At 48.8% G+C, this 24,802-nt stretch overlaps 3 protein-coding genes across 11 annotated transcripts; 1 reads left to right on the top strand and 2 right to left on the bottom strand.

Moving 5' to 3' along the window:
* Positions 1-218: 218 nt before the first annotated feature.
* Positions 219-4,144, bottom strand: LOC309517587 (crk-like protein). Its single transcript, XM_082196808.1, has 3 exons — positions 2,221-4,144; positions 1,599-2,054; positions 219-963 (listed from the first exon to the last, which is right to left on the bottom strand). Exons 1-3 carry the CDS (start codon positions 2,392-2,394, stop codon positions 838-840), a joined length of 756 nt encoding a protein of 251 aa, XP_082052934.1. The 5' UTR covers positions 2,395-4,144; the 3' UTR covers positions 219-837.
* Positions 4,145-5,777: 1,633 nt separating this feature from the next.
* LOC309516965 (uncharacterized protein) lies at positions 5,778-10,103 on the bottom strand. 7 transcript variants are annotated; one of them, XM_082195920.1, is made up of 5 exons: positions 9,953-10,103; positions 8,769-8,909; positions 8,059-8,196; positions 7,585-7,731; positions 5,778-6,185 (listed from the first exon to the last, which is right to left on the bottom strand). In XM_082195920.1, exons 2-5 carry the CDS (start codon positions 8,772-8,774, stop codon positions 6,060-6,062), a joined length of 417 nt encoding a protein of 138 aa, XP_082052046.1. In that variant the 5' UTR covers positions 8,775-8,909; positions 9,953-10,103; the 3' UTR covers positions 5,778-6,059. The 7 variants fall into 7 exon arrangements, with proteins under 7 accessions (XP_082052046.1, XP_082052047.1, XP_082052049.1 ...); XM_082195921.1 differs by having other exon boundaries at positions 8,769-8,912; positions 9,953-10,079; XM_082195923.1 differs by lacking the exon at positions 9,953-10,103 and adding an exon at positions 9,887-9,952.
* Positions 10,104-11,291: 1,188 nt separating this feature from the next.
* TLCD3B (TLC domain containing 3B) lies at positions 11,292-24,645 on the top strand. Of its 3 annotated transcripts, XM_082195916.1 has the most exons (7): positions 11,292-11,640; positions 15,988-16,105; positions 17,080-17,213; positions 20,083-20,166; positions 22,537-22,756; positions 22,925-23,020; positions 23,161-24,645. In XM_082195916.1, exons 2-7 carry the CDS (start codon positions 16,049-16,051, stop codon positions 23,470-23,472), a joined length of 903 nt encoding a protein of 300 aa, XP_082052042.1. In that variant the 5' UTR covers positions 11,292-11,640; positions 15,988-16,048; the 3' UTR covers positions 23,473-24,645. The 3 variants fall into 3 exon arrangements, with proteins under 3 accessions (XP_082052042.1, XP_082052044.1, XP_082052043.1); XM_082195918.1 differs by lacking the exons at positions 11,292-11,640; positions 17,080-17,213; XM_082195917.1 differs by lacking the exons at positions 11,292-11,640; positions 15,988-16,105; positions 17,080-17,213 and adding an exon at positions 17,880-18,891.
* Positions 24,646-24,802: the final 157 nt, after the last annotated feature.

Raw genomic sequence — 24,802 nt, 5'->3', positions numbered from 1 at the left:
AATAGTGATCCTCACGCAACCAAGATGCTCTACGCAGCATTTGTGGCCTGCTGCTGCTGCTGCCTCCTCCTGCCTACAGCAATAGGCTGTGCTCCCACTTCACCATGGCAACATTTGAGGCCTGGGTTGTGATGCTCGTTACCATAACAACTGTGCTACTCTTTTCCCATATTAACCCTCTAGCCCCACCCCAGAAGGAGTAAATTTCCAGCGAGGGATAATCAGCAGGAAACTTTAATTAACAAGGCAGTTTGGAACAGACAACAAGTGAAGCGGGGCCTCTATTAGGAGTGGGGAAGATTTCCTGTCAGCCATCTGGCCAAAGCCAAGCACTTCCCCCCCACCCTGTTTCCCCACCCAAAGTGGACAGGATCAAATGGAAAAAAAAATCACAAGAATAAGGGGATCAATAATCAAAGCTCAAGAGTTTCTGGGTTCACAGGGCACAGGATGGGGAGTTGCAAGATTCAAGGGCACATAATCAGAGTTGAAAAAAATCACAAGGCCAAAATGGATCAATGTTTCTAGGGAGGAAATATGAACGGGTCCCTGTATAGAGTCAAAAGTTTATAGGGTTCAACTACCACAGCATTTTAAGAACAGCGAGTCAAGGAACAGGGTTCATGGGTTAAGGAGTCCAAAGTGGTAGAAGAGGTCCATATCCAAGGAGCTTGAGCATCAATGAACCGGATGATCAATAACATCCACCAGGTAGGTCAAAATTCAAGGAAGTACAATGTTTGAGACGGTCAGAAGCTCACAAGTGTGGGTCAGAGTTCAAGGGTCGTGCCCCACTGCAGGGAAAGTCAGCCTTCCATGGGTTACACCATCAAATGTTCAGCTGGCTTCTTCAGGGTCCAGGACCTTGACGTGGGTGAAGGGGAAATGGCCACGGCGCCCGTTCAGCTCCCCCTCCCATTGGCCGTTGACATTCATCTTGGTGACAGCAATGAGGTCACCCACCTGTAGAGCATCATGAGACACAGAAGGGATCAGAATGCAAATATCATGGGGGCATATTTTTTTTACCCACCCACCTCTGCACAGCCAGCCCCCCGCAAACAAGTCTTTCTCCTGAATAAATCACACAGCTTCTCATCTTCCCTTCACTGCCATTTCAAATGAGGAACAGGATCAAAGCCAGGGTGTGTTGTATGAAGTTTTGTACAGAAACATAACATGGATTGAAGATCCTAGTTTTCTGGCATGTAGCCTGGCAAAGGGACCATGGGAGGCATCTAATGTGTGAATGAATGTCTGCACTCCCACACAGCCTTCACACCCCTTCCCATCCGAACTGATGCGTTCTCTCCTCCTTCCACTCCACCACTCATCCTGCTCCATAGCTATTCAAAGTTATGCTCATCGACCCTCCAGATAAGTGTTATGCTGCATAACTATTTCATCTGAATTAATGTGCAAAACCTAGTCCAAACACAAGCTTTTCTTTGGGGGTGTGAAGAGGGCTGGACCAGAACGCCACATTTCTGTGCGACGAAAAACCTCAGTGCCCAATCTGCGTATTTCCCCAACCCACCTGGTAACCAGAAACTCGTTCCCTTTTGTGAACTCGCCCCCAGTGCAGACCCATTACTTGCCTCAAAGGCCAGTGCCGTCTTGTCGCTGGCACCGGGCACCCTTCGCTGCACCGCCCTCGCTATGACCGGAGCGTGGCGGGGGGCACCGTGGCTGCTCGGGTGGGCGTACGGACAGGGCTGGACGTACGGCACGGGGATCATGCCCACACGCCCATCGGCCCTCTGCGCTGTCCACCACTGCTCTTCCGGCTTGGCCAGCACCCTCAGGGGTTCCCCCTTGGAGAAGGGGAGGTCTTCCTGATCGCGGCCGACGAAGTCATAGAGAGCCCGGACCCATTCCCCAGCGGGAGGCGGCTGGGCAGAGGCCGGCGCCACAACCCGTCCCACGGGGGCTACCAAAGTGGTCGTGTCTAAGTAGTGGAGGCGGTAGAAATCCAGCAAAGCAGGGAAGCCATCAAACTCGTGCTCCCCAATCCGCAGGCGCCCAGGGAGGCTGTTTATGATGTAGTGAGACACCTGGAGGAAAGAGAAGGGTAGAGAAGCAGGAGGCTGTCGCACTGTGACCCTCCATAGGTACACACCCAGCTCCCACCCTCCGCTTCCAATGGGCAATCAAACCCACACTCTTTCAGCTCCTCCTACAGGGCCCTTCCACCCCCAAATTCCCTTTTTCAGAAATCACCTTGGAGTTCTCGCTGACGGACAGCACGTAGTCGCCGGGGCAAGTGGTGCTGTCCCGTACCAGGAAGGTTCCATGGCGGTGTCCCTGGAGACAGGCGGCTGCTTCCTGCCGGCTCAGAGCCCCCATATACCACTCATGGGCATCCCCAAAAGCCGACATGGCTTGGGGCAGCATCAGGGGGTGGAAAGAAACCCACCCCCCTGTATTATTTCTGAGAAAACTGATATCTAAGTTGCCCCGGAGTTTGAGAGCACTTTGTCAAGAGGAAATTAACCTGTTGAACAGTGACCTCATGTAGCTGTTCCGGTTTCCTTCCAGTTCAGTGTGACCTCCAAATAATCCAGATGCACATAACACCCTCCCCCCCCCACCAAAGGAATATTGTTCTTCGTTATGTCGCTCCACCCCAAGTTCTCATATACTGAGATAATCTAACTTCGATATCCCTTGACAGCATCCACACCCCTCTTCTCGGACAATAGTAGACTTCCAAAAAGCAAAGAAACGACTCAGAAATGCAGACAACACTTCTACAATTTGCAATCAAGTCCTGGAAATTAATGGGATGTCATGAAAAGTTAGGTCACTTCTAGACATCCCTCCCAAGTTCTAATATAATGGGGAAGGGGCACTTCCCTGACCAACCTACCCTATTAACAGTTAAATACCTACTCAAATACAGTTTCTACTGAATAACCATCTTCATATAATACAACGAAACCAGTGGTATATCTGCGGGGAACACATACAGTATATTTACGTCCTTGTATTAGAACACCCCTACAAAATTAAGAGGTCACACTTGGTGAATTAAGTAGTTCACACAACCCTCCCCCCCAAAAAAGTGTGATATGATTGCACCCTCTAAAAATTCCTCCAGAATTCCTCCAGCACCTCATCAATGTAGCAGGATACTGTTGGGTTTGTTTTTTTTTTTTTTTAAGTCAAGGTTTGGAGGAAGTCAACCTTTTCAAAACCTAATCTTTCTCAGATGAAGATACATACCCACCAAGTGAACAGAATAACTTCCACAGAATTGCAACACTCCCATATGAAAGCATTCCTACCCCAGCATAGGATTTAACCCACCAAAAGGTTAACGGGGACTTTTCACAGATCCACTCCTGTTATCAGCCCCTGCCCCCAATTCACTGGTTATCCTCTGGAGAAAGGTACAGCACCCCCAAACTGCGTCCCCTAATGGAGACCATTCCCCAACCACCTCGGTAGATCACAAATTGGCCAGCGTTCTCCACCCCACCCCCCAACTAGCCTCAGTGCATCACAACAATAATAAAACACACCCCCAGAAGTAGCCTGCCTCCCAAAATTTCCAGCATCCAAAAATATTGCACGCAACCTCCCGAAACCTATCTGCCTACCACCCCACCAGCTCTGGACAAACAATAATGCAACTCCTTTCTCCCCTCCGATGTCCATGCATCCACTCTACTACTCTCCAGTATTCCCTGGAAGCAACACCCCGATGATACATTGCGGCCCTTTAACGGATCAAAAGCAATCTCCAAAAAGGAAAAAAAGATCAGCTGTGCACCCTCCCAGCGCTCTTCAGCGTGCCCCTCTGCAGCAGCGCCACAATGAAGCCCTCTCTCCCTTGTCTGCACATGGCTTCCCTCGCACACCTCGCCTCCTCCCGGGGAACCCCACAGCTCCCGGCCACGACCTATTGCAGCCCCGCTCCCTCCTCCCCAGTGGACCCAGGCATCCTGGCTCCCGGCTCCCCGGCTCTAACCCATTCAGAGCCCCAGCGCTCCGGCCAGCAGCCTCCCCTCCCTCAAACCGCTGCAAGCGACCCTGATTGCAGCTACAGAAGGGTTGATGGGAAAGTGACGCACCCCCCGCTCCCCCTTTAAACCGGGGAGGGGCGGCCATCTTAAAGCCGGGCAAGCTGGCCGTGAAGCAGCCGGGAAGGGGAAAGAGTCATCTTGGCTGTGGGAACGAGCCCCAATTCCAAGATGGAGTCGCCTCTCCATCCAGAGACAAGCTGCTGCTTTTGTGATGGGCGGTTTAGCTGTGGGCTTCCCACTTTTTTTTGCCCCCTGTTGTGATAATGCTTCAATAAAGAAGGACGAGAGGACCGGCTGTTTAGCAGTTGTCGAATATAGTGATTAAATGTATTTTGCTGGGATATCCAGGGTATCAGTAACTAGTGCTCTTCCGCTCCATTCAAATTTTGCATCCCTTATCTGCATATGCAAATATATCAAACTACTGGAGCAACAATCTTATGCATACTTACTTGGGAGTAAGTCTGGTGGGATTTTGAGTAAGGCATGCATAGGATCCCATTGTTAGCCTTGTAAAGAGACTTGGTGAACTAAGGTCCATGCACCCACAATGGGAAGTTGGCTTTTATTTTTGAGGGGCAGTTTCCCTGTTAGCTGGGACAAGTCAGTCAGTAGAGCATGAGTCTCTTAATTTCAGGATTGTGGGTTCAAGCGCCACGTTGAGCAAAAGATTCCTGCATTGCAGGGGGTTGGACTAAATGACTGCTGTGGCCCCTCCAACTCTATGATTCTATGAGAAACCATATGTTATCCTTGATGGCCCTAGGTCTGCAGAACTAAAAGGTAGCACATGCTAGTCTCTTCAGACAGCCAGGGCACCTCAGCTTCCCAGGAACATTCTCAGGGCTAGGCACAGACTTTCCGGTACAACCCTATTCCCCAATCTCTTCATGATCCTTTTACACTTTCCTTTGCTCATTCCCCTCCATGTTTGCCTAGAGCTGTTAGTGTGTGTTTGTGGAACACAACAAAATATAACAAATGCTGACAAGAAAACTATAAGGGGTATCTAGAACTGAACATAGCAGAACCAATTTCCATATGAAAATAAGTATAACAGATCAAGGTTCTAAATAACTGCATTATTCTGTACCTTATGGTTCCAGTACATTACAAAGAGACTCTATTTCTCCATAAATCTGTTATCTTGCTGTCTACCCTCTCTGGTTCCAACCATGTGTGAGCTTAACCCATAGCTGTCAACGTTTCCCTTTTTCCGAATAGGATTCCTCGCAAGAAAAGGGAAAGGTTGACAGCTATGGCTTAACCATGCATACTGTGTCCCATATTTTAATTACCGTATTTTTCGCTCTATAACACGCACCTGACCATAACACGCACGTAGTTTTTAGAGGAGGAAAATCCGTAGGCAAGCCACCCGTAGGCATTCCCTCCATAACACGCACAGACATTTCCCCTTACTTTTTAGGAGGAAAAAAGTGAGTGTTATGGTGCAAAAAATACGGTATTTTTTACCTCATAGATGCTCTGTTTCCCCCAATTTTGACAAATAATAATTCTGGCAGCCATCAAGAGATGTTGTCTTCATTCCTTGTCCTCTATTAAAAGAGCTTCTTGAGCATACCCAAATGGGAAAATTAGAGGACCCTTGGGTAAAGTATAGCCCATTATTTCTTCAATTTCTGTTCTTATATCGTCCCAGCACTTTCTGAGTTTAGGAAACTTCTCCATGCAGCAAAGGTCTATTAAATGGACTCCATTTGCATTCTCATTAAAGAGAGACACAAGTGATACTCAATCTGCTTTGTTATAAAATGCAGCAATTCATATAAAAACATTAATATCAAACATGCAGTACAAAGTACAAAAGCACTTGAAAAATCAACATGAAAAAGAAAAATCTCAGTTTCAAAACTTCTTGCATCAGGACAAGTTAATTATGTCAGGCTGAGCGACTAACTTCTCTTTTTACTTGTCCACCGCTTGTAGGATCCACCACTGGTATGGAGACTTCCAAATCCTCCCACACTCCCAAATCACAGACATAATCTTTTTGTTATTTTGAGTTCTTTATCGCAGTTTGATCTCAAAGCAAATGCAATTGATGTTCTGGCAGTCTGGGGGCTGGTATGTGCAGGCACAATCGCAGAGTGGACACAAGCGAGGAAAGGAACAAGCCCCTGGTTCCCAGCCCTGCTGGTAAGAGACAGAAATTGTACACTGTTAACCTATGGAAATACCTTCATCAAGATGTTACAGGATCCTTCACTAAACTTGGACTCAGGGAAATACTGAATAATGATTACTACAAGACTGTTGCAAGGCAGGGTATAAATATTTTAAATTAATAAATAGGCATTGTCTGAAGATAAGATACCAGCAAAGGATAGGTCTGAATATCATGGTAGGTTGCCTTGACATTTTTCCACTCTGAACACCTGTAAGTTCAATGTTTCTCAACATGCAGGCCACAGCCTCCCTGGAGAAGCTCTGACAAGCTCTAAAGAAAGTGTAAGTGTCGGTCTACCCTGTTCATCTTTCTTCCTCCCACACAGATCCCTCTTGCCTGTCCCTCTCCTCCTTTCAAATTATATATACTGTTTTGGTTGGCATATGATTTTAAGGAGTATGGGCTTTAGTAAATAACAAGTGCTGCTGTTTTCAAGAGCCTCTTTGCTTGAAACTATTCAGGTAGCTTATTATCTCTCCAGCAATACCACATCTTTGCTACTGCCTAACTTGCTGGCTTTGTTACTCACGCAGGTAGAATTAGAGATCCATAGGAAATGCACTCTCCAGCTCAGAATATCGATCTAATTCCACATTCAGACATTGCCACATCCACAAACACACCACACACAGGTATACAGTAGAGCTGCCACACAATTCAAAATATGCAGCATAATCCTATACATGTTGATAAATTTTATGTCTACCCATTTTTAAGTTTGATTTTATGAGTGCTGTTATGAATATATTATATTGATTTATGCATACCGCACAGAGATTTTTAAAATTCAGTGCTATATAAATCTTGTTAAATAAGTAACATCTAGAAAACTACAGGTTTGCCATCCTTGCTCTAAAAAGCCAAGGTATTATTCTGCTCTGAATTGTTCTCTCTCTCTCCTCTTAGCACAGAGTAACAGAGCATGCAACCATACCCTCTCACCCTTCTCCCCCCCAAAAAAAAGTCCCCCCCCAAAAAAATGTGTAACATACATGAAGGCCAGTCATTGCCACTCCCCACATTTTCATCTGCTAAGCCCTGGACTGCCTTTCCACCTGGACACTGCTGTGTACAGTGGAACCTCGGGTTACGTACCGTCCTTCTTACGAATGCTTTGGGTAATGAGCTCTGCTAACCTGGAAACAGATGCCCCTAGTTGTGAACTTTGCCCTGGGATGTGAGTGGGAGACTCAGCAGCAGCAGGAGGCCCCATTAGCAAAAGTGTACCTCATGTTAAGAATGGTTTTTGCTTAAGAACGGACCTCCGGAAGTAACCGGAGGCACCACTGTATTCAAATGACCCCAGGGGGAACTAGTCTCAGGTATTTCCAAAAAGCTGATCAATTATCCAGAGGGAAAACTCACATTAGTACAGGTGCAGTAGCGATCCATACAGCGGGTTGGGGAAGGAAGGGCACAGTCACATGATTCTGCACAGGTCAAACAGCATTCGCACATGTTTGGCCAAGGCCGCTTTTCACAGGAACAGCAGTTGGCACAAAGACCCCGGGCCTGTGAAGAGGTAAGAGAAGGAAACCAAGCAACCTGAGTTAAGAAGCAATTCCTTTCATCTCTTGTAGGCTAGAGCTCCTATGATTTGTTACGGAATTGATTGCAAGCAATCCAAAATTGTCAGAACACCAACCACACAATATTAACGATGTGAATTTGTTACCCCTTTCTACTTGCTCTCCAAAGGACTACTGCTCCCATAATGCACTGTCATATGGTATGCTGTAATGCACTATGGAAAAGATAGATCTATTCTCATTACTACACCTATAAAAATCCCCAAATGTGTTTGCCCTTTCAACTATAGCCATCCCTTCCCCAAGTTACCATCAGGCACTGTCGGAGGACAAGGACCAGGGCCAGGAGTATTAAGTAGGATCCAACGACCATGAAAACGATGGCAGGGAGAGGCAGGAATAAGGTTGTGGCAAAAGGGAGGTCTGGTGGAGGGTTCAGCGATGGAGTCTGTAAGGGGAGAAAAGCCAAAGGAGAAGGGACGTTTACAGTATGGAGTGGTGAGGAGGAAGAAGAGCATATAAAAGAATTACATGGCTGAGCACTGAAATACAGCTTTTGACTTAACGTGAAATACCTTCTGGGAAATTGGAAGGTTCTTAATATCAGAAAATTGGCAGAGGGAATGTTTAACCTCTGACCAGAAGCATATACACCAAGTGTATAGCTTCTCTGACATAGGTTAGTACATGTTTGGAAGTTAGGTGATTCCTCTTAAATTAGTGGCGGCGGCAGCTGCTGCAGAGATAGTACTGTTTAGTGAGTTTCTAACCTTCAAATATCTGTGAGGCACAGAGGATCACATACTAAAACTTATATGGACAGCATCCCACAATAATCAATATTCCAAACTCAAAATGTTCGACTTTTAACACCAGGCTTTCAAATCAGTCTTCATTGATTCATAAGTAGATTTATTAAATTCAGTTCAGTCACATGTCAAACTGGGAGAGGAGAGATGGGGCACTTTGAGAAGTGAAGTGAAGGGCAGTGTAAATACAGAGTAAGAATGCTCTACTTACTGCCATTCCTCAGTTGGGGAAGGACTAGACATCAACCTCTGGAGGCTCCATGGATAGCTCATAGCCCCAAGGAAGAGACAAATAACTTGAAGCTATTATAGACCATGCTTCCACTTGTTCCTTGAGCACAACATCTATAGTCTGCTAAATCAAAAGAGAGGGTCAGAATTTACTGAACAACAGAGTTAAAACTCACTTTCTTCATGAAGCTTTCATGCATATACATTAACTCTGAACGCTACTGATTTCAAAGAGATCTCAAGCATATTGAGACTGATCAAACAGGCTATAACACCCACACATATGTAGAATGGTATTAAAGCTTCAGTGTCACTGGGATAAATAATTTTTTATTTAGGAAATGAAGCTGGAATATTTGTCTTCTGTTTTGACAGTTGGCCCCACAACCCCCTCTCCCTGTTCATAGCATCCCTCCCTTCCTCGAAATTCCCTTTCTATGACCAAATGGAAACGAAACAGGCCTTCCTCCTCCTCCTCCCAATGTTGATGAACCTCCAGTCTCTTCTCATTAATGTCCACTCCCTTATGAATACAGTTTATCATTCACTGTGCAGCTTTATTCGTATCACGTTCATACGCTTTCCGGGCTTCCTGCATTGTGGAGCGAATGGCCGAGAATAAACTGGGCTCTGAAGCCATTGTCTCTCAGCCTAACCTACCTCACGGGGCTGTTGTGAGGATAAAACGGGAGAGGGGGAGACGCTGCTCTGGGCAACTTGCGAGCCATGCAGTATGTAAATATACCAAGGCGTCCCTCGGTCGCCCTGGAAACCGCACCTGCGCGCGCGGCCCGCTACGGGCTCCCACTGCGACCAAACTCTCTTAAGGCCGCTGCGCTCCTCCGCGGAAGTGAGGCGAGAGTTCGGACAAGAATGAAAAAAGTGGCGTCAACGGAAATGCGGCGCCTGCGCCAGAAGTGACGTCAGCGAGAAGGGAAGCGAGTGGGCCTCTTCCATTTTGGTGCGGGGGGGGGGAGAGAACAGCTCGAGATACAATAGTCAAAGCCCTTCATCTAATCTCGTGGTCGGGAATTTCCCTTATTTCCTGCATTCAAGTAAACGTCATCCCAGTTCATTCCTAACAGCAACCCGCCAAACCGTCCGCCTTTTCCTCCACTCTCCTCTTGGTCCTCACAGAAACGTCGCCAGACAGACTCGTCCTACCTATTGAAGGAAATCTACCCAGTAACGGGAGTGTTCTGTAGCGCGGCATTGGCCCGTTGTAGCGACCAATCAGGCCCCGAAAGCTGGAGGGAAGGAGGCGGGGCGGGGCCGGGTGGGGGTAAAACGGAAAGCGCATCATATTCAAAAGTTCATGACTGTCGTTACTCCACGAGCGGCGCATGCGCGGATGATTTCTCGGTTTTCTTCGCAGTTTTCCGCGGCGCAGCGCATGCGCGCAATAGGAAGATTATAGACTTATAAACAAAAGACTCGTACGCGGAGGCTGCCACCGGGTTTACTTCGGGCGTCATATTCGGTCTCCTCCGGGACGGAAAGAGGCTGCTGCTGATAGAAAATGACGGGGGAAATTAATGCAGGATTTTAGTGTTAGGTGCGACAGAGAAGTGGAGTGTCCAAGCCCCATAAACAGCAGCAAAAATAGTAGATCGTACTATTATTCGGGAGTCCTTCTGTGTTGTTGTTTTTTAATTAAGCATTTCAATGTGCAGCACACCCACCCATCTGCATGCATTCATGCGATTCGACGGAGCCCCACGATTTTGCGTGCACCTGAGCACTGGATTTGGCCTCGCCTCGGGGTACAATTTAAGCAGATTCGGCTTTCCTGCAATCTGAAGGGTATTTTGCGTGAGGGTTTGGAACTAGAAACCGGAGATGCTGCAGAACAGCTTCCCCGTATTATTATTATTATTATTATTACTACTACTACTACTGTATTAGGATATTTCTACTCTGCTCTTCCAAGTGAATACCCATAGCAGCTTAGGAAAGAAACAGAAACCCTATATATAACAGCAAATTCCCAAATCAATACAAATTATTGTTATCAACGCAACAATATTTCACGGGGCGGCGGCACTGCAGGGCTGTTGCAAAGCGCTCTTTCTTTCCCTCCCGCAGTACCGCAGCCCGCAAGAATGAGCATGATCAATGGGCTACATTGGCGTTGCCAGGGTTTTCCTTTTTAAGCGCATTTTCCGCACTAAATGACAATTCTTCTTTTGTATCGGGCGGGGGGGGGCGGCAATCAGAGGTGAGAAATGGGGGTGGAGGCTCCGATCCCACGTACAGCCTCGGCTACGGAGCTGCGATCTTCTTTGTTTGCTATGGGCAGCGCTCCTTCCCCCCCCCCCACGTGGTGGTGGGGTGTGGGAGGGAGAGAAAAAGATAGAAAGGAACCCAAGGAAAACCGGAAAAACCGCGTTGCCCCCTCTTCACTTTTCCTGCATCTGTCTCGAAGACGGGTTGCAGCTCTGTGCACATGCGCAAAGCGCCTCTCCTGCTCCACTCCACCCCCCCCGTGCCCCCACTGTTGTTGGCGGTTCGTTGTTGCCACGGAAACCACAAACTATCTGAAGGGGCAGTTGGGCCCGGGATGGGGCGGGCTGCGTGCAATACGTTATAGATGCGCAGAGAGGGCAGGGGAGAGGAGGGCAGGCCGCGATGTGAGTTTGCGCAGACATTTGCTGCAATAATTTAAATGTATTAATCATCCCTCGTTAATTAGCCCCAGGACTAGGCGGGAAGGAGAGCAGACATGCAGAGTTACTCAGATGCGCCCAGGTGGATGGCGGTGCATATGTAATAACTGAAAGAGTCATTTAAATATATACGCAGATCTGCCTTCATAAGAAAACATTTAAGTCGCTGCATTAATATTCCTGAAGGTGGGTAAGCTAGTCATTTAAGTGCCTCGTTCTCGTAAAAAAAATGGATTTTCACTCTTCGCACTGGATGGCTCATTTGGTAGAGCAGCAGACTCTTCATCTCAGGGCTATTGGGCAAAAGGTTTCTGCATTGCAGGCTGTTCGATTAGATGACCTTCGTTGGTCTCTTGCCATTCTATGAAATTGACACCTATGGTTCATTTATGTAGTAGAAAATATGTCATTCCCCCCCCTAGATATACAGTGGTACCTCGGGTTAAGTACTTAATTTGCTCCAGAGGTCTGTTCGTAACCTGAAACTGTTTTTAACCTAGAATCATAGAATAGAATCATAGAATCATAGAGTTGGAAGAGACCACAAGGGCCATCGAGTCCAACCCCCTGCCAAGCAGGAAACACCATCAGAGCACTCCTGACATATGGTTGTCAAGCCTCTGCTTAAAGACCTCCAAAGTAGGAGACTCCACCACACTCCTTGGCAGCAAATTCCACTGGCGAACAGCTCTTACTGTCAGAAAGTTCTTCCTAATGTTTAGGTGGAATCTTCTTTCTTGTAGTTTGGATCCATTGCTCCGTGTCCGCTTCTCTGGAGCAGCAGAAAACAACCTTTCTCCCTCCTCTATGTGACATCCTTTTATATATTTGAACATGGCTATCATATCACCCCTTAACCTCCTCTTCTGCAGGCTAAACATGCCCAGCTCCCTTAGCCGTTCCTCATAAGGCATCGTTTCCAGGCCTTTGACCATTTTGGTTGCCCTCCTCTGTACACGTTCCAGTTTGTCAGTGTCCTTCTTGAATTGTGGTGCCCAGAACTGGACACAGTACTCCAGGTGTGGTCTGACCAGAGCAGAATACAGTGGCACTATTACTTCCCTTGATCTAGATGCTATACTCCTATTGATGCAGCCCAGAATTGCATTGGCTTTTTTAGCTGCCGCGTCACACTGTTGGCTCATGTCAAGTTTGTGGTCAACCAAGACTCCTAGATCCTTTTCACATGTACTGCTCTCAAGCCAGGTGTCACCCATCTTGTATTTGTGCCTCTCATTTTTTTTGCCCAAGTGCAATACTTTACATTTCTCCCTGTTAAAATTCATCTTGTTTGTTTTTGCCCAGTTCTCTAATCTGTCAAGGTCGTTTTGAAGTGTGATCCTGTCCTCTGGGGTGTTAGCCACCCCTCCCAGTTTGGTGTCATCTGCAAATTTGATCAGGATGCCCTTGAGTCCATCATCCAAGTCGTTGATAAAGATGTTGAATAAGACCGGGCCCAAGACAGAACCCTGTGGCACCCCACTAGTCACTCTTCTCCAGGATGAAGAGGAACCATTGATGAGCACCCTTTGGGTTCGGTCAGTCAGCCAGTTACAAATCCACTGAGTGGTAGCATAGTCAAGACCGCATTTTACCAGCTTCTTTACAAGAATATCATGGGGCACCTTGTCAAATGCCTTGCTGAAATCAAGATAGGCTACATCCACTGCGTTCCCTTCATCTACCAGGCTTGTAATTCTGTCAAAAAACGAGATCAGGTTAGTCTGACATGACTTATTTTTCAGAAATCCATGCTGACTATTGGTGATCACAGCATTCCTTTCTAGGTGCTCACAGACTGTTTGCTTAATGATCTGCTCCAGAATCTTCCCTGGTATTGATGTCAGACTGACTGGGCGGTAATTATTTGGGTCCTCTCTTTTCCCCTTTTTGAAAATAGGGACAACATTTGCCCTCCTCCAGTCTGCCGGGACTTCGCCTGTTCTCCAGGAATTCTCAAAGATGACTGCCAGTGGTTCTGAGATCACATCTGCCAGTTCTTTTAATACTCTTGGATGCAGTTCATCTGGCCCTGGAGACTTGAATACATCTAAACTAGCCAAATATTCCTGAAGCACCACTTTAGCTAATGGGGCCTCCCGCTGCCGCCGCGCCGCTGGAGCACAATTTCTGTTCTCATCCTGAAACAAAGTTCTTAACCCGAGGTACTATTTCTGGGTTAGCGGAGTCTGTAACCTGAAGCGTATGTAACCCGAGGTACCACTGTAATGCTGAAACTTCAGCGTATTAACAGCTTCCCTTTTTGGTTCCTATCCAAAGGTTTTCACGCTGATCTACTTACTCATTGTTACTAAGTGGTTGCTAATCAGAAAAAAAATAACATTTAGATACCCCAATGTTTTGAAAATTACTATGCGTTTTTTACTCAGAAGTACTAGCTGAGCAATCCTAACCTCAGGCCATGTGGCCCCAGGGACCCTGGAGTGGCTGGCACAGCAGCGGGAACCAAATCCATCCCATATCCAGCGGTTCACTGGCTGTCCTTGCTCCGCCTGACCCTGTGCCCCCAATGCTCCATTTGGGGTGTCTTGTCCTAGCTACTGAGGACAGCAGTAATTTCAGCAGTGGCAGAGCCCATTCTTAACCTACTCAGCCCATTCTTAACCTACTCGAGAGTTGGACTGCAGCCCAAATCTTCAAATATCAGACTCCCCCAAAGAATTATGTGCTTCAGTTATGCTGGCTGGGGGCCTATAGAAGTTCCCAAATGGTGGTTTCCAGACGAACTTTATTCAGGTGGTCTACAGCTTGTCTGAAATTACAATTAAAAATCATACAGCATCTAGTGCAATACATTGAAATTGCTACAAAAGGCAGAGCGGTCTGCCAATTTTCATGTGGCCCACGTGGCGCGTAGTGGCGGGGGGAGGGCGAGTTTGGGAACCACTGGGTTAGAGGGCAGAAGCCTTGCTGCAGGGATGCAACACCAGTGATGCAACACTAAAAATATACTGGTGAATACCTCAGATATGCTAGAGGTGCACTTCATCATAGCGCAAAGATAAAATACTACAGTATATGAAACTTCCCTCTACTTTATTGAATGTAGCCACAACCTTAACAAACCTGTCAGCCAAAAGGAGTACAATAACTGGATGGAGTAATACGAAAGTGCCACATAGACCAAGTGGGTTTTCCAGGCCTTTTTGAAAACCTAAAGTGTGGCTATTTCACACAGGGTTGCACTGTTGAGATCAATGACATTGGAAAGTGCACAGCTTTGGATTGTGTCTGTGTTTGCATAAAACCTGCTGCTTTCTTTTTTTTGTATGTTTGTCTTGTGGCGTTTATCCCACAGGAGTGAATATATGTTTTATTTATTACATTTCCATCCAAACCTTTATTCAAGGAGCTCAAGGTGGCAGGTATAACCTCCCTTCATTTCATCATTACAACAACCCTGTGAGGTTGTTGCTGAGAGATAGTGACCAGCCTAAGTGATCCTCATCAAGGAATGGGAATGGTGTGAGTCTAACAATCCAGCCCAGTGGTTCTCAAATTTTTTCTCTGGGAAACACTTTCAGAATAAAGTATGAACTGCCCTGAGACCTCTGGGTAAAGGGAGGTATATAAATTCAGTTAATAATAATAATAATAATAATAATAATAATAATAATAATTTGCTTGCACCACACTGGATTTTTATTGATAAGAAACACATTGGAAAACAAAACAAAAAATAGAAGTGCTTGATTTATATCATAGAACACACCTACTTTATAATATAAGGGATGCGGGTGGCGCTGTGGGTTAAACCACAGAGCCTAGGACTTGCCGATCAGAAGGTTGGCAGTTCGAATCCCTGTGATGGGGTGAGCTCCCGTTGCTTGGTCCCAGCTCCTGCTTGAATGCACGTCAAAGTGCAAGTAGATAAATAGGTATCGCTCCAGCGGGAAGGTAAACGCCGTTTCTGTGCGCTGCTCTGGTTCGCCAGAAGCGGTTTAGTTGTGCTAGCCACATGACCCGGAAGCTGTACGCTGGCTCCCTCGGCCAATAAAGCGAGATGAGCGCCGCAACCCCAGAGTTGGCCACGACTGGATCTAATGGTCAGGGGTCCCTTTACCTTTACTTTATAGTATGATCATGGGACATCCAGAATGTATAAAACAATGCATAAGAACACAAATCATCTCCCAGATACAATATTGATTGTCCTTGAATCTTCCTGCCACGCTTGCCATCCTCTCCTGCCCAACCCGTGTGACACGCCACACCCTTTTGAGGACCACTGCTCTAGCCACTAGGTCATGGATGGGTTGTTAGGAAATACATCTCTTTGTTGCCTCAGTTGTTGGTTCCAGTACGATTTGATCACTTGGGTTGTGGAATGCCATCCCTAGTGAGCTGTGCCAGTTTCCATTTTTATTAACTTTCAGGAGGAATGTGAAAACATATCTTTACCTTGGGTAGGCAAGGTGGTATACAAATTAAATCAATAATATATTCAAGAAATAATATGTGGTTTAAGTAGAATCCTTTTCAGCTGTGAGATTTCAATTACATCTTCATTAGTCCCTTAGGGAAAGATCTCTTGCCAGCATGAAATACCCTCCATAGATGTGAAGGACAGCGGATGGTTGGGATGTCATTTGTGACCACTGCTGTGTTTGCTAGGATGGCATGGGAACAGGTGAGTTGGTTGAGGTCAAATATGTGCACATTTGTCCCTCATTGATTTCTGTACCAGTGAAGAGGCTCCTCTCTTCCAGAAGCAAAGGAAATTTCAGTTTTCTCCAGCAGCAGATGGTGGAGAGTGGGGTGGGGAGAAGGGGAAGGACAGGACGACCCAGGAAATAATGGCACAATTAATTGAAAAGCTCTGGAATGTAAGAGTTATCGATGGACTTTGTGGTCCAATCCAGCAAGGCAGTTCTTACTATGCTCCAGTCTTGCTTTTGATTAAGTCAATTTAGGCTTCAATCCTGTATCCAGGGAGCAAGCCACATCGAAGTACATGGGACTTACTTTCTTAGGCAGTCATGTTTATAGGGTTGTAGTGTGAAAATCTTCATTCATTTTAACAGAAAGTATACTTTGCTCACAATGAACTGGCTGGCTGAGAGCACAATAAGAACTGCCTTCCTGTATGGAGCCAAAGGTCTTGTCAAGCCTTCATCCTGTATCCAGCTCAATAAGTTCACAAGCAGAGTGTAGCAGGGAGACCCTCTTGTCCTTTATTCTTGGCATCTGCTAGCAGAGGTGTCTTGCTTCTGTCCATGGAGCAACCACGTCCGCATTACAACTGATGCCAACAGGGTGGGACTTTGGGGGGACCCTCTCAGCAGAATAAGTAGAAGGGCCCCTAAACACAGCATTGTTGGCAAATGAAGTAATGCACATTTCCAAATGAAGGTGGTTCCTTGGAGACCATGGACTCCATAGCCTAAGCGTGCCTTGTTGCACCATGCCTTAGCTGTCATGGCTACCAGCCGCTACAAAACTTTCCTCCAATAATTTATATGTAAGGGGGGGGGGGATGACCAAAATAACCAGCGGAATAGTTGTACTTTGCTGACCAGAGTGATGTGCTGCCTTTTTATTGGAGGAGAATCTTCTGTTAGTTAGGAGACTAATCTAATTTCTGACATTCTCTCCCACTCCCAGTTTTTGCAGATAGAATTTCCCTATTTATTTCTCCTGGGTTTGGCCGCCTATCCTAGCTTCTTCTACACAGTGTATCGGTTTCTGCGTCGCTTTGGGCAAATGGAGGAGCTCAATGCAGTCTATGTATCTGCCAAGTGAGAGACTACCTGGACACCCAGATTCTCTTAGTGTGTGTGTGTGTGTGTGTGTGTGTGTGAGAGAGAGAGAGAGAGAGAGAGAGAGAGAGAGAGAGAATGGCCCTACCATTCATCAGATGGGGGTGAAAGGTGGGAAGGATGGAGCAATGATGAGGTGTTGAAGGACGGAGCCCTGTGTGCACTTGCCTTCAGATATAGTGGAGATGCAGTCCTATGCTGAAGTTCAAAGCAAGATTCAGTTGCCAGCCCAGTCAGCTCCTGTAGGTGAGCACGTAATCTTCTCCCACACACTTCAAGACTACATAATATCTTTGGCCCACCTTAGAAATGGGTTAAAGCAATTCATAAAACCAGGTCACCTCTGTTCTTTGGGAAACCCACCTGCTGCAGTTCCTATAGTCCAGCACAAGGTGTCAGTATTGCTTTAGTTAGTTCCACAGGCACTTGCCAGGCTCTTTCCACCCACCTATCAAAGGTCACATCAGGGTCACCTGCTCAGCAGGTGGAGCTTTATTGGAGGATTAGTCCCTAATGCTTTGGGAGTGGAAAGGGTTAATTGCCCCCACCCACCCCCTTCATTTTACCTCGCTCTCTCCCCCCCCCACGCTCTCTCCCCCCCCCCCACGCCCTCCCACTTCCCACATCACCAGAGACCTGATCCTTCCTCACAAACCAGGCTGGGATTATAGGATTAGCCTAAATCATCCTGTGAGCACGACTTCCTGCTAAGCGAGGGAGGGAGAGATAGGGGAAAGGATGATCTGGCACCCAGGGGGTTAATTCTGCTGCCTGATTAGCCGCAAATGGGGGGGAATGCCTCCTCCTCCCCCCACCCCCAATCTTCTTAGCCAGCTTCTCCCAGTTTAAAAGAGGCAGAAGCTAAACCCAGGGGACTCCCTGCTGCGGTGAGGGTTTGAAGGAGATGAATGGGCAGATTCCTCTCCCTCCTTCCGCCACTCTTCCCTGTCCCAAGCCTCCCGCTCTGAGTCACCACCCCAAACCTCTCCCCGCTTCGGATCCACCTATAGAGTCCAGCAGCCCCAACCCGCATCCTCTCCCTGCCTCCCTCCTATCAGCACCCGCTTCTTCCCTTTCCTCCTCCTCCTCCGGAGGCGCAGCCCCTGTCTCCAGTCCCCGGGCTCTGCTGCCGCTGCTTCCCCCTGAGCTCCTGGCTGCGCTGATCCTCGCAGCATCCTCCTTCCGCCCGCTCCTCTCCTCCGCCAGTCCCTCCACACACCACACCACAGGCCACTGTCTCTTTAAGTTCCCTCCCGCACTGTGCTGACAGCTGCTCCCTGCTCCCCCTCCCTCCCCTGGCTCTGTCTCTCTGTCTGTCACAGCAGCTCTGCTTGGGACCAACCCGCACACCACCACCGCCATCCCCCCCTTCCCTCTCCATCCCCCCCTCGCCCCCTTGGATACCATGAGTCTTCCTCGAGGGGAGCGCCTGGAGGGATCCTAGCCCCGCTGACCCTCCCCATTTGTGTGGCCCCCTCCTCCTCTTCCTCCTCCTCCTCCTCCTCCCCCCTCAACCCTGCAGCCTGAGCGAGATGTTTCACGCCTTGGTAGCAGGGGGCATTGTCTTCCCCGGCCTCTTCTTGTTGTCCAAAAACGGCCTCAAGTGGCTGCCATGGCTGCGATGGGAGGAGGCCGACGCGGTCATCGTCTCTGCCAGGTAACCAGGGAGCCAGGGGAGGGAGGATGCAGCCAGGGTCCAGCAGCGGAGGGTGGGCCGCATCAGGCGAGGGTGGGCATCCAGCAGGCCTCAGGTGTGAGGGGCTAGGGCTTTTCCCTCCCATATTTTCTTGAAGGGTGAGGGTGGAAGCGGTGGGTCCAGGGCTTCAGGGAAAGGGGCAGGCTTCTTTGAAAGGGGAGTGGTACAAGGGCATGGAGAGGATGGGCTATGAACTAGGTTTTTCTAATGAGGCTCTTTTTTTAAATAGGTCCTAGAATGAGGCGGGGTTGGGAGCCAGGTTTCCTGGGTCCGTTGGGATTGGAATGGGGTGCAGCAAGTTGCAAAGTGGCTTTCCCTAGTGGATCCGTGGGCATATCTGCAAGGAAGCAGAGGGACAGATCTGCTGGATTCTCTGGGAGAGGTGGAGTGCCTGGGACCATGAGCCAGACGTCTGGGTTTCTCAAGGAGAGATTGGGACAAATTAATTGGGAACCAAGAGCTGAGCTAAAGCTGAACTCGGATGATGAGGTGTCACTATCCCATGATGACAGCCAATAGAAGCAGTAGCCCATATAAACCCAGGCTTCCTCTCAGCAAGATGTTTGGAGCCCAGCATTGAGGAGATTGGTGAACCCACGGTTAGGGTTAGGGTTTGGCAAGGTCTGTGACTTGTGAGGGATGAGATTCCTGGGGATCTGCTGTTAAGAGGGTGTTTCAGAAGATCAAGGCTGTTTGCTGGGCTTTCCAGGAGTGTTAAGACACTTGGTCTGCTCAGTGTTTCCAGGGTTATGCTCTGGGGCAGAATGTCTGGTTGCTCTCATTGCTTAGTGCATATATCTAGGAGCTCAAAAGCTGCTCCAGGGTTGGCAGTCTCTGGTGATCACATGACAAGGCTGCGTGTCAGGGTCACAGAGCAGCTGAGGCTCTTAGCAATTGTTGCTGATCCCCTAAGATGACCTTAAGATAGCAGCTGTTCTGGGATGGCAAAGAGCATGGATTTGAAGGTGCTTGGCCGGGCTCAAGGTGGAGGAGGCCCAGATCAGCTCCATGGGGCATTTCATTGCTCTGAGGTCTGCTGGTCTGGATTCCCGGGGTCAGAACTGGAATGGTGAGCAGACTATTGAGTCCAAGAGAAGAGAGAGGCAATGGTAGTTAACTTTGTTTTTGTTTCCCCCTTCTTCCCTACAACAGGTTTGTCTCCTCGGTGCAGGCCATCATGGCTTCCACGGTCGGCTACATCGTCTCCTCTTCCTGCAAGCACATTATCGACGACCAGTAAGTCAGCATTTGCTGTGTGCATGCCAGCCCAGCACTGCAGTGCAGTAACCTCTCTCTCCCTGTGTCTCCCACACCTTTCCCAACCTCACTTTCTGAACGCGGCCCAGCAGAGTGTTGGCAAGGTCACGCTAGTGAGAAACCTGACACCCTCACCGGGATGGGCACCAAATTTAGAACAGGATGACAGTGACATGTTACAGGCAGATGTGCAGCAAGGAGTAGGCCTGGGAAGACGTCAGTACAGGGAACTGGAAGGCAGAGCACAGAAAATGAAATAATCTTACCAGCAGGAGGTGCTGTGGGGAACAGCATTGGTGGAAGCAGTGGCTTGTGGGAAGAGGACAGTGCCTTGCTGTTTCTGCCCCATAAGAAGGCATTTGGGAGGTAGTTGGAGAGTAAAGTCATGAACTCTGCTTTTGAAAGCTGCTCCCACTTGCTACAAATCCAACAGGGGGTGCTGGAAAGAGAGAGCAGGGCAAAAACGATGGCAATGACTGAGGCAGATGGGCCTGTGTGGCACAGAGCGCTGTCCATGGTGCTGCAGAAATGCCAGCCTCATTCTTCCAGCTTCTAAGTTCAGCACCATGGGCAGTTCCCTCTTGCACAAACGTTCCCAAGGTCCCACGCAGTTCATGGGGCACCTGAGTTGAGGATTCCCAGAGCGTGTGCTAGAGAGAGAGCAAAGGGGCAGGAGCCGCTAGTCCCACTGGATTCTAGGACAGCTGCCAGACCTCAGTCTCTGCAGAGACCAATTTGGCAAGAGGGCAGCTCTGCAGGGCAAGCAGGACCATAAACACAGCAGGAACCCAGAGAGCTCCTGGAAGAGGGACGGGATAGAGGTCTGGGGTGTGTATGTGTCTGGGCCTTTTCCAATCTGCCGTCCCTTTTCGCTTTGCCATCAGGATTGCTTCATTTCCCGCTAATGAATTTAGCTGGGATTAGTCCCTTCCCCAGGACAGGCTAGAATGGGGGGCACGTGTGCTAATTCTCCCCTAGGATAGAGCAGGGCAGGGGATTAGACCAAAGCAACAGCTGTTTCTACTGCTGATTTGCGTTCTGTGGATTCATAATTGGCTTTATTGGGCAACCAGTGATGACGAATTCCTGGGCTCCCTAGAGGGGGGAGGGGGCTCTAGCAGGTTACATCATATGGAGGCTGGATATCTGGGCTTTTGGAGAGTAAACTCCAGCTGGTTAGAGCAAGGCAGTTAGAGGCAGGAGGTGAGGATTCTCTTAGGGCAAAGAGAAGAGTTTCCAGATTTCTGTATATCCATTACAATGCTCTCACTATGCCCTTTGCACTGGGAATCTCCTGTTGGGAAGCAATGTGGGTGAGGGTAGGCAAGATTTCAACTCTTTCGAAGCGTTCCCTTAACTGACCCCAATGCCGGGCTCCTGATATCATCTTTGCAGTCCTGTAGCACAGAAACCGTCTACCAGCGCCCCCACCTCCACCCCATCTGAATTCTGCTTGGATCCCACCTGCCCCATTTTGGTCTCCAAGCTGAGCACCCCACAGCGTCTCTTGGGCCCTGCATCCCGCAGAGCACTGCAGCATCCTGGCTGCTTCTCTGGCATTTGGCCTAATCACCTTGCATGGAGCCATCAGCACAAATGCCCAGGCAGGCTGCAGTGGTGAGGGAGGAGAGTGACGAGAAGTCAGCTGGGGAGGTGGCAGTAAGGAAGTCACAGCCCAGACTTAAAGAAACAGCACTCTATTTGCCTTCCTCTCAGCCTGAAGGGGGAAAGGGATCAGGGCTAGAAGCACCTTTTTCAGTCCCTGAATTCCCCTCTTATCACCTGAAATGGAATAGGATTAAGGCCAGTGTCCTGGACTTATTTACATTAATCCTATTACCTTTTATAGAACTTGTGGACTTCTAAATAAGCACAAGGTCGGAAGCATGGTTCGCTGCCGGTAGTCAGACAAAATATCCCGGATCTAAGGGGATTGAGGGTGCTCTGACTGGGGGTGGCAGTGGGGCTGCGGTCAGGATTGAAAGGCAATGTCAGGACAAGGTGAGGTGGGAATGGCAGCCTGTAGCTTGGATATGGCCATGGTCAGCGTGGCTTGGAGAAACAACAGGGAGCTGTTAAACCACAGAGAGCCCAGCATTGTGAGAGCAGGAATGGAAGAACTTGGGGGGGGGGGTATGGGCAAGGCTTTGTTCTCATTGACCTTGTGTGAGCAGAGCGCATCAGCAGGTCATCAATACTCATTGATCATGGCTGTGAGCCTGTTCCAAGGGGGCGGGGCACCTCCTCTTGCTCCCCCCCCCCGCTGGAATTCCCTGCTGAGTCACTGCCAGGACTGTGTCTTGCTCACACCCTTCCCCTGCCCTAGCATTCTTTCTCCTCCTCCTGCAGGCACTGGCTGACCTCCTCCTACACCCAGTTTGCCATCCCCTACTTCATCTACGACATCTACGCCATGTTCTTGTGCCACTGGCACAAGTACCGGGTCAAAGGGCACGAGTCGGCCGACACCCGGACGCTGCGCACCGTCGTCCGCACCTACTTGCACAAGGAGTTCCTCATGGTGGTCCACCATCTCTTCATGGTGCTGGTTTGCTTCCCCATGTCCGTGGTGAGTGTGGCCTGGCATGGGAACCTCTGACCACAGGAGGAGGAGGAGGAGGAGGAGGCGAGGAAGGGATGGGATGCTGATGCATGGAGCAGGAGTGGGGCTGTGTGCTTTAGAGGCTGCTTACGCCCACCCCCAACAAGTCACCCTTCTGGCTTCCCCCCACTTCAGCTCTGGCGCCAGGGCAAAGGCGATTTCTTCCTGGGTTGTATGTTGATGGCTGAGCTCAGCACCCCTTTTGTCTGCCTCGGCAAAGTCCTCATCCTGGTAAGTATGGCCCAATCCTGTGGGTTTTCTGGGGAGAGGAATGAGAACCCAGCGGGGCAGGGCAGCTTCTTTGGCTTCCTGGAGGGAGCTGGTTGTGGCCTGACTGCCCTCTCAACCCCTCCTCTTCTTTCCTGCCACAGTACAAGCAGCAACACACCCTTCTTCATAAGGTGAATGGGATAATCATGCTGATCACATTCTTCTGCTGCCGGATCCTGCTCTTCCCTTACATGTACTGGGCATACGGGCACTATGCCGGCCTGCCCCTTTATCGCGTGCCCTTCTCCATCCCTGCCGAGTACAACTTGGGATCGGCCATCCTCATGGCGCCCCAGGTTTACTGGTTTGGCCTCATATGCCGTGGCGCTTTCCGCGTATACCGCTCCCAGGGCGCTGCCAAGGATCAGGTGCTGCGAAATGGGCACAGACCAGAGACGCAGGCGCTGGACTGATGATACCTCTCCCTCCTCAGCCACAGACGGACAGACCACATTTCCTCTAACTTATTTATTTATTGGGGTATGGGAGGGACTGGATGGATTGGGGAAGTGGGCTCCTAGGCCAAAGGGGATTTGGGGAGGCCTGGAAAGGCGTTGCGGGGGGCGGGGGGTTCCAGTGAAGTATTTGGAAGGGACAAAGACAATAGTCCTTTGGTTTCAGTGTGGGGTTCCTTTGCTAAAGGCAGCCCTCTAATATTGCAACACTCAGTATTTTGAAACTCCTTGGGGGCAGGGATGGGGGGGTAGAGTCCTAAACCAAAGGGATATATATATATATATATATATATATATATATATATATATATATGAGATGTTTCTTTTACAGAGGGACATTCAGGCCAGTGGTTATCTAGGAGGGCTGAGACCAGGGTACACGGACGAAGTTTATTTGAGGCTGCAAGATAAGAACAAGGCATCTCTAGTGTGTTAGGGGCTCTCGCAAATCACCCCCCCCCCCAAATAATATATGTGCTATTTATTTCCACACCATGCTGTGAGCACCCCAGGACTACCTGAGCCCATACTAGGCAAGGAGACAACTCAGTTATTTGGGTGGGGTGGTGCTGTTTCTTGGGAACAGAGAGAGATGCTAGTGATGGGGGTGGGGAGGTAGGGAAGAGAGACAACGGGGGCTTTTCTATACTATTATCCATAGAGTCACAGTATCACAGCTATTATTAAAAGGGGCAGGGAAATAGTCTGGATTTCCTCACACTGTATTGTTAGGGGTTCTATCAGCAGAATTAGGAATTGTTGTAGGGTAGCTGATAGGGAAACACCCTGGAATTTTTGGATGCTGCTAAATTGCAAGTGATCTTCAGTATTACTGTGATGCCACCTGCCCAGAAAACCCCCAAATGCTGTATAAAATGTATCCCCTTGCACTGGGAAGGTTCCAAGAGGTGCGCTTCCTAACATGCACCCACCCACCCCTCCCTCCACCTAGCAATAACCAAGCCTCTTGCCTCCACCTCCTCCTCTGTTCGGCACACCAACCTCTTCCCTCTTCCCTCCTAGGAACGCCCATTCCATGGGGCAGGGATCCAGCTGTAAATAGGGGGTGGGCGGGCTGTATTTATAACCTGAGGTCTGCAAAAGTATTAAAGGAGCCTTTATCTAATGCCAGCAGAGGGCCAATGTGTGTCTTTCTTACTTCTCCCTGCTAAGCCTTCCACATGCCGCTCGCAGTCCTGAACTTAGGTCTGTCTGCTGTTTAAGCCCCCGTGTGCCCCATAAACCAAAACCTGCCAATCCCAGCTCCCCTTCCCCCTTTGATTTTCCA

Source organism: Podarcis vaucheri (genome assembly GCF_965113315.1).
Source record: "Podarcis vaucheri genome assembly, chromosome: 13".
Lineage (NCBI taxonomy): Eukaryota > Metazoa > Chordata > Lepidosauria > Squamata > Lacertidae > Podarcis > Podarcis vaucheri.
This window is presented reverse-complemented; position numbering and strand designations above follow the sequence as displayed.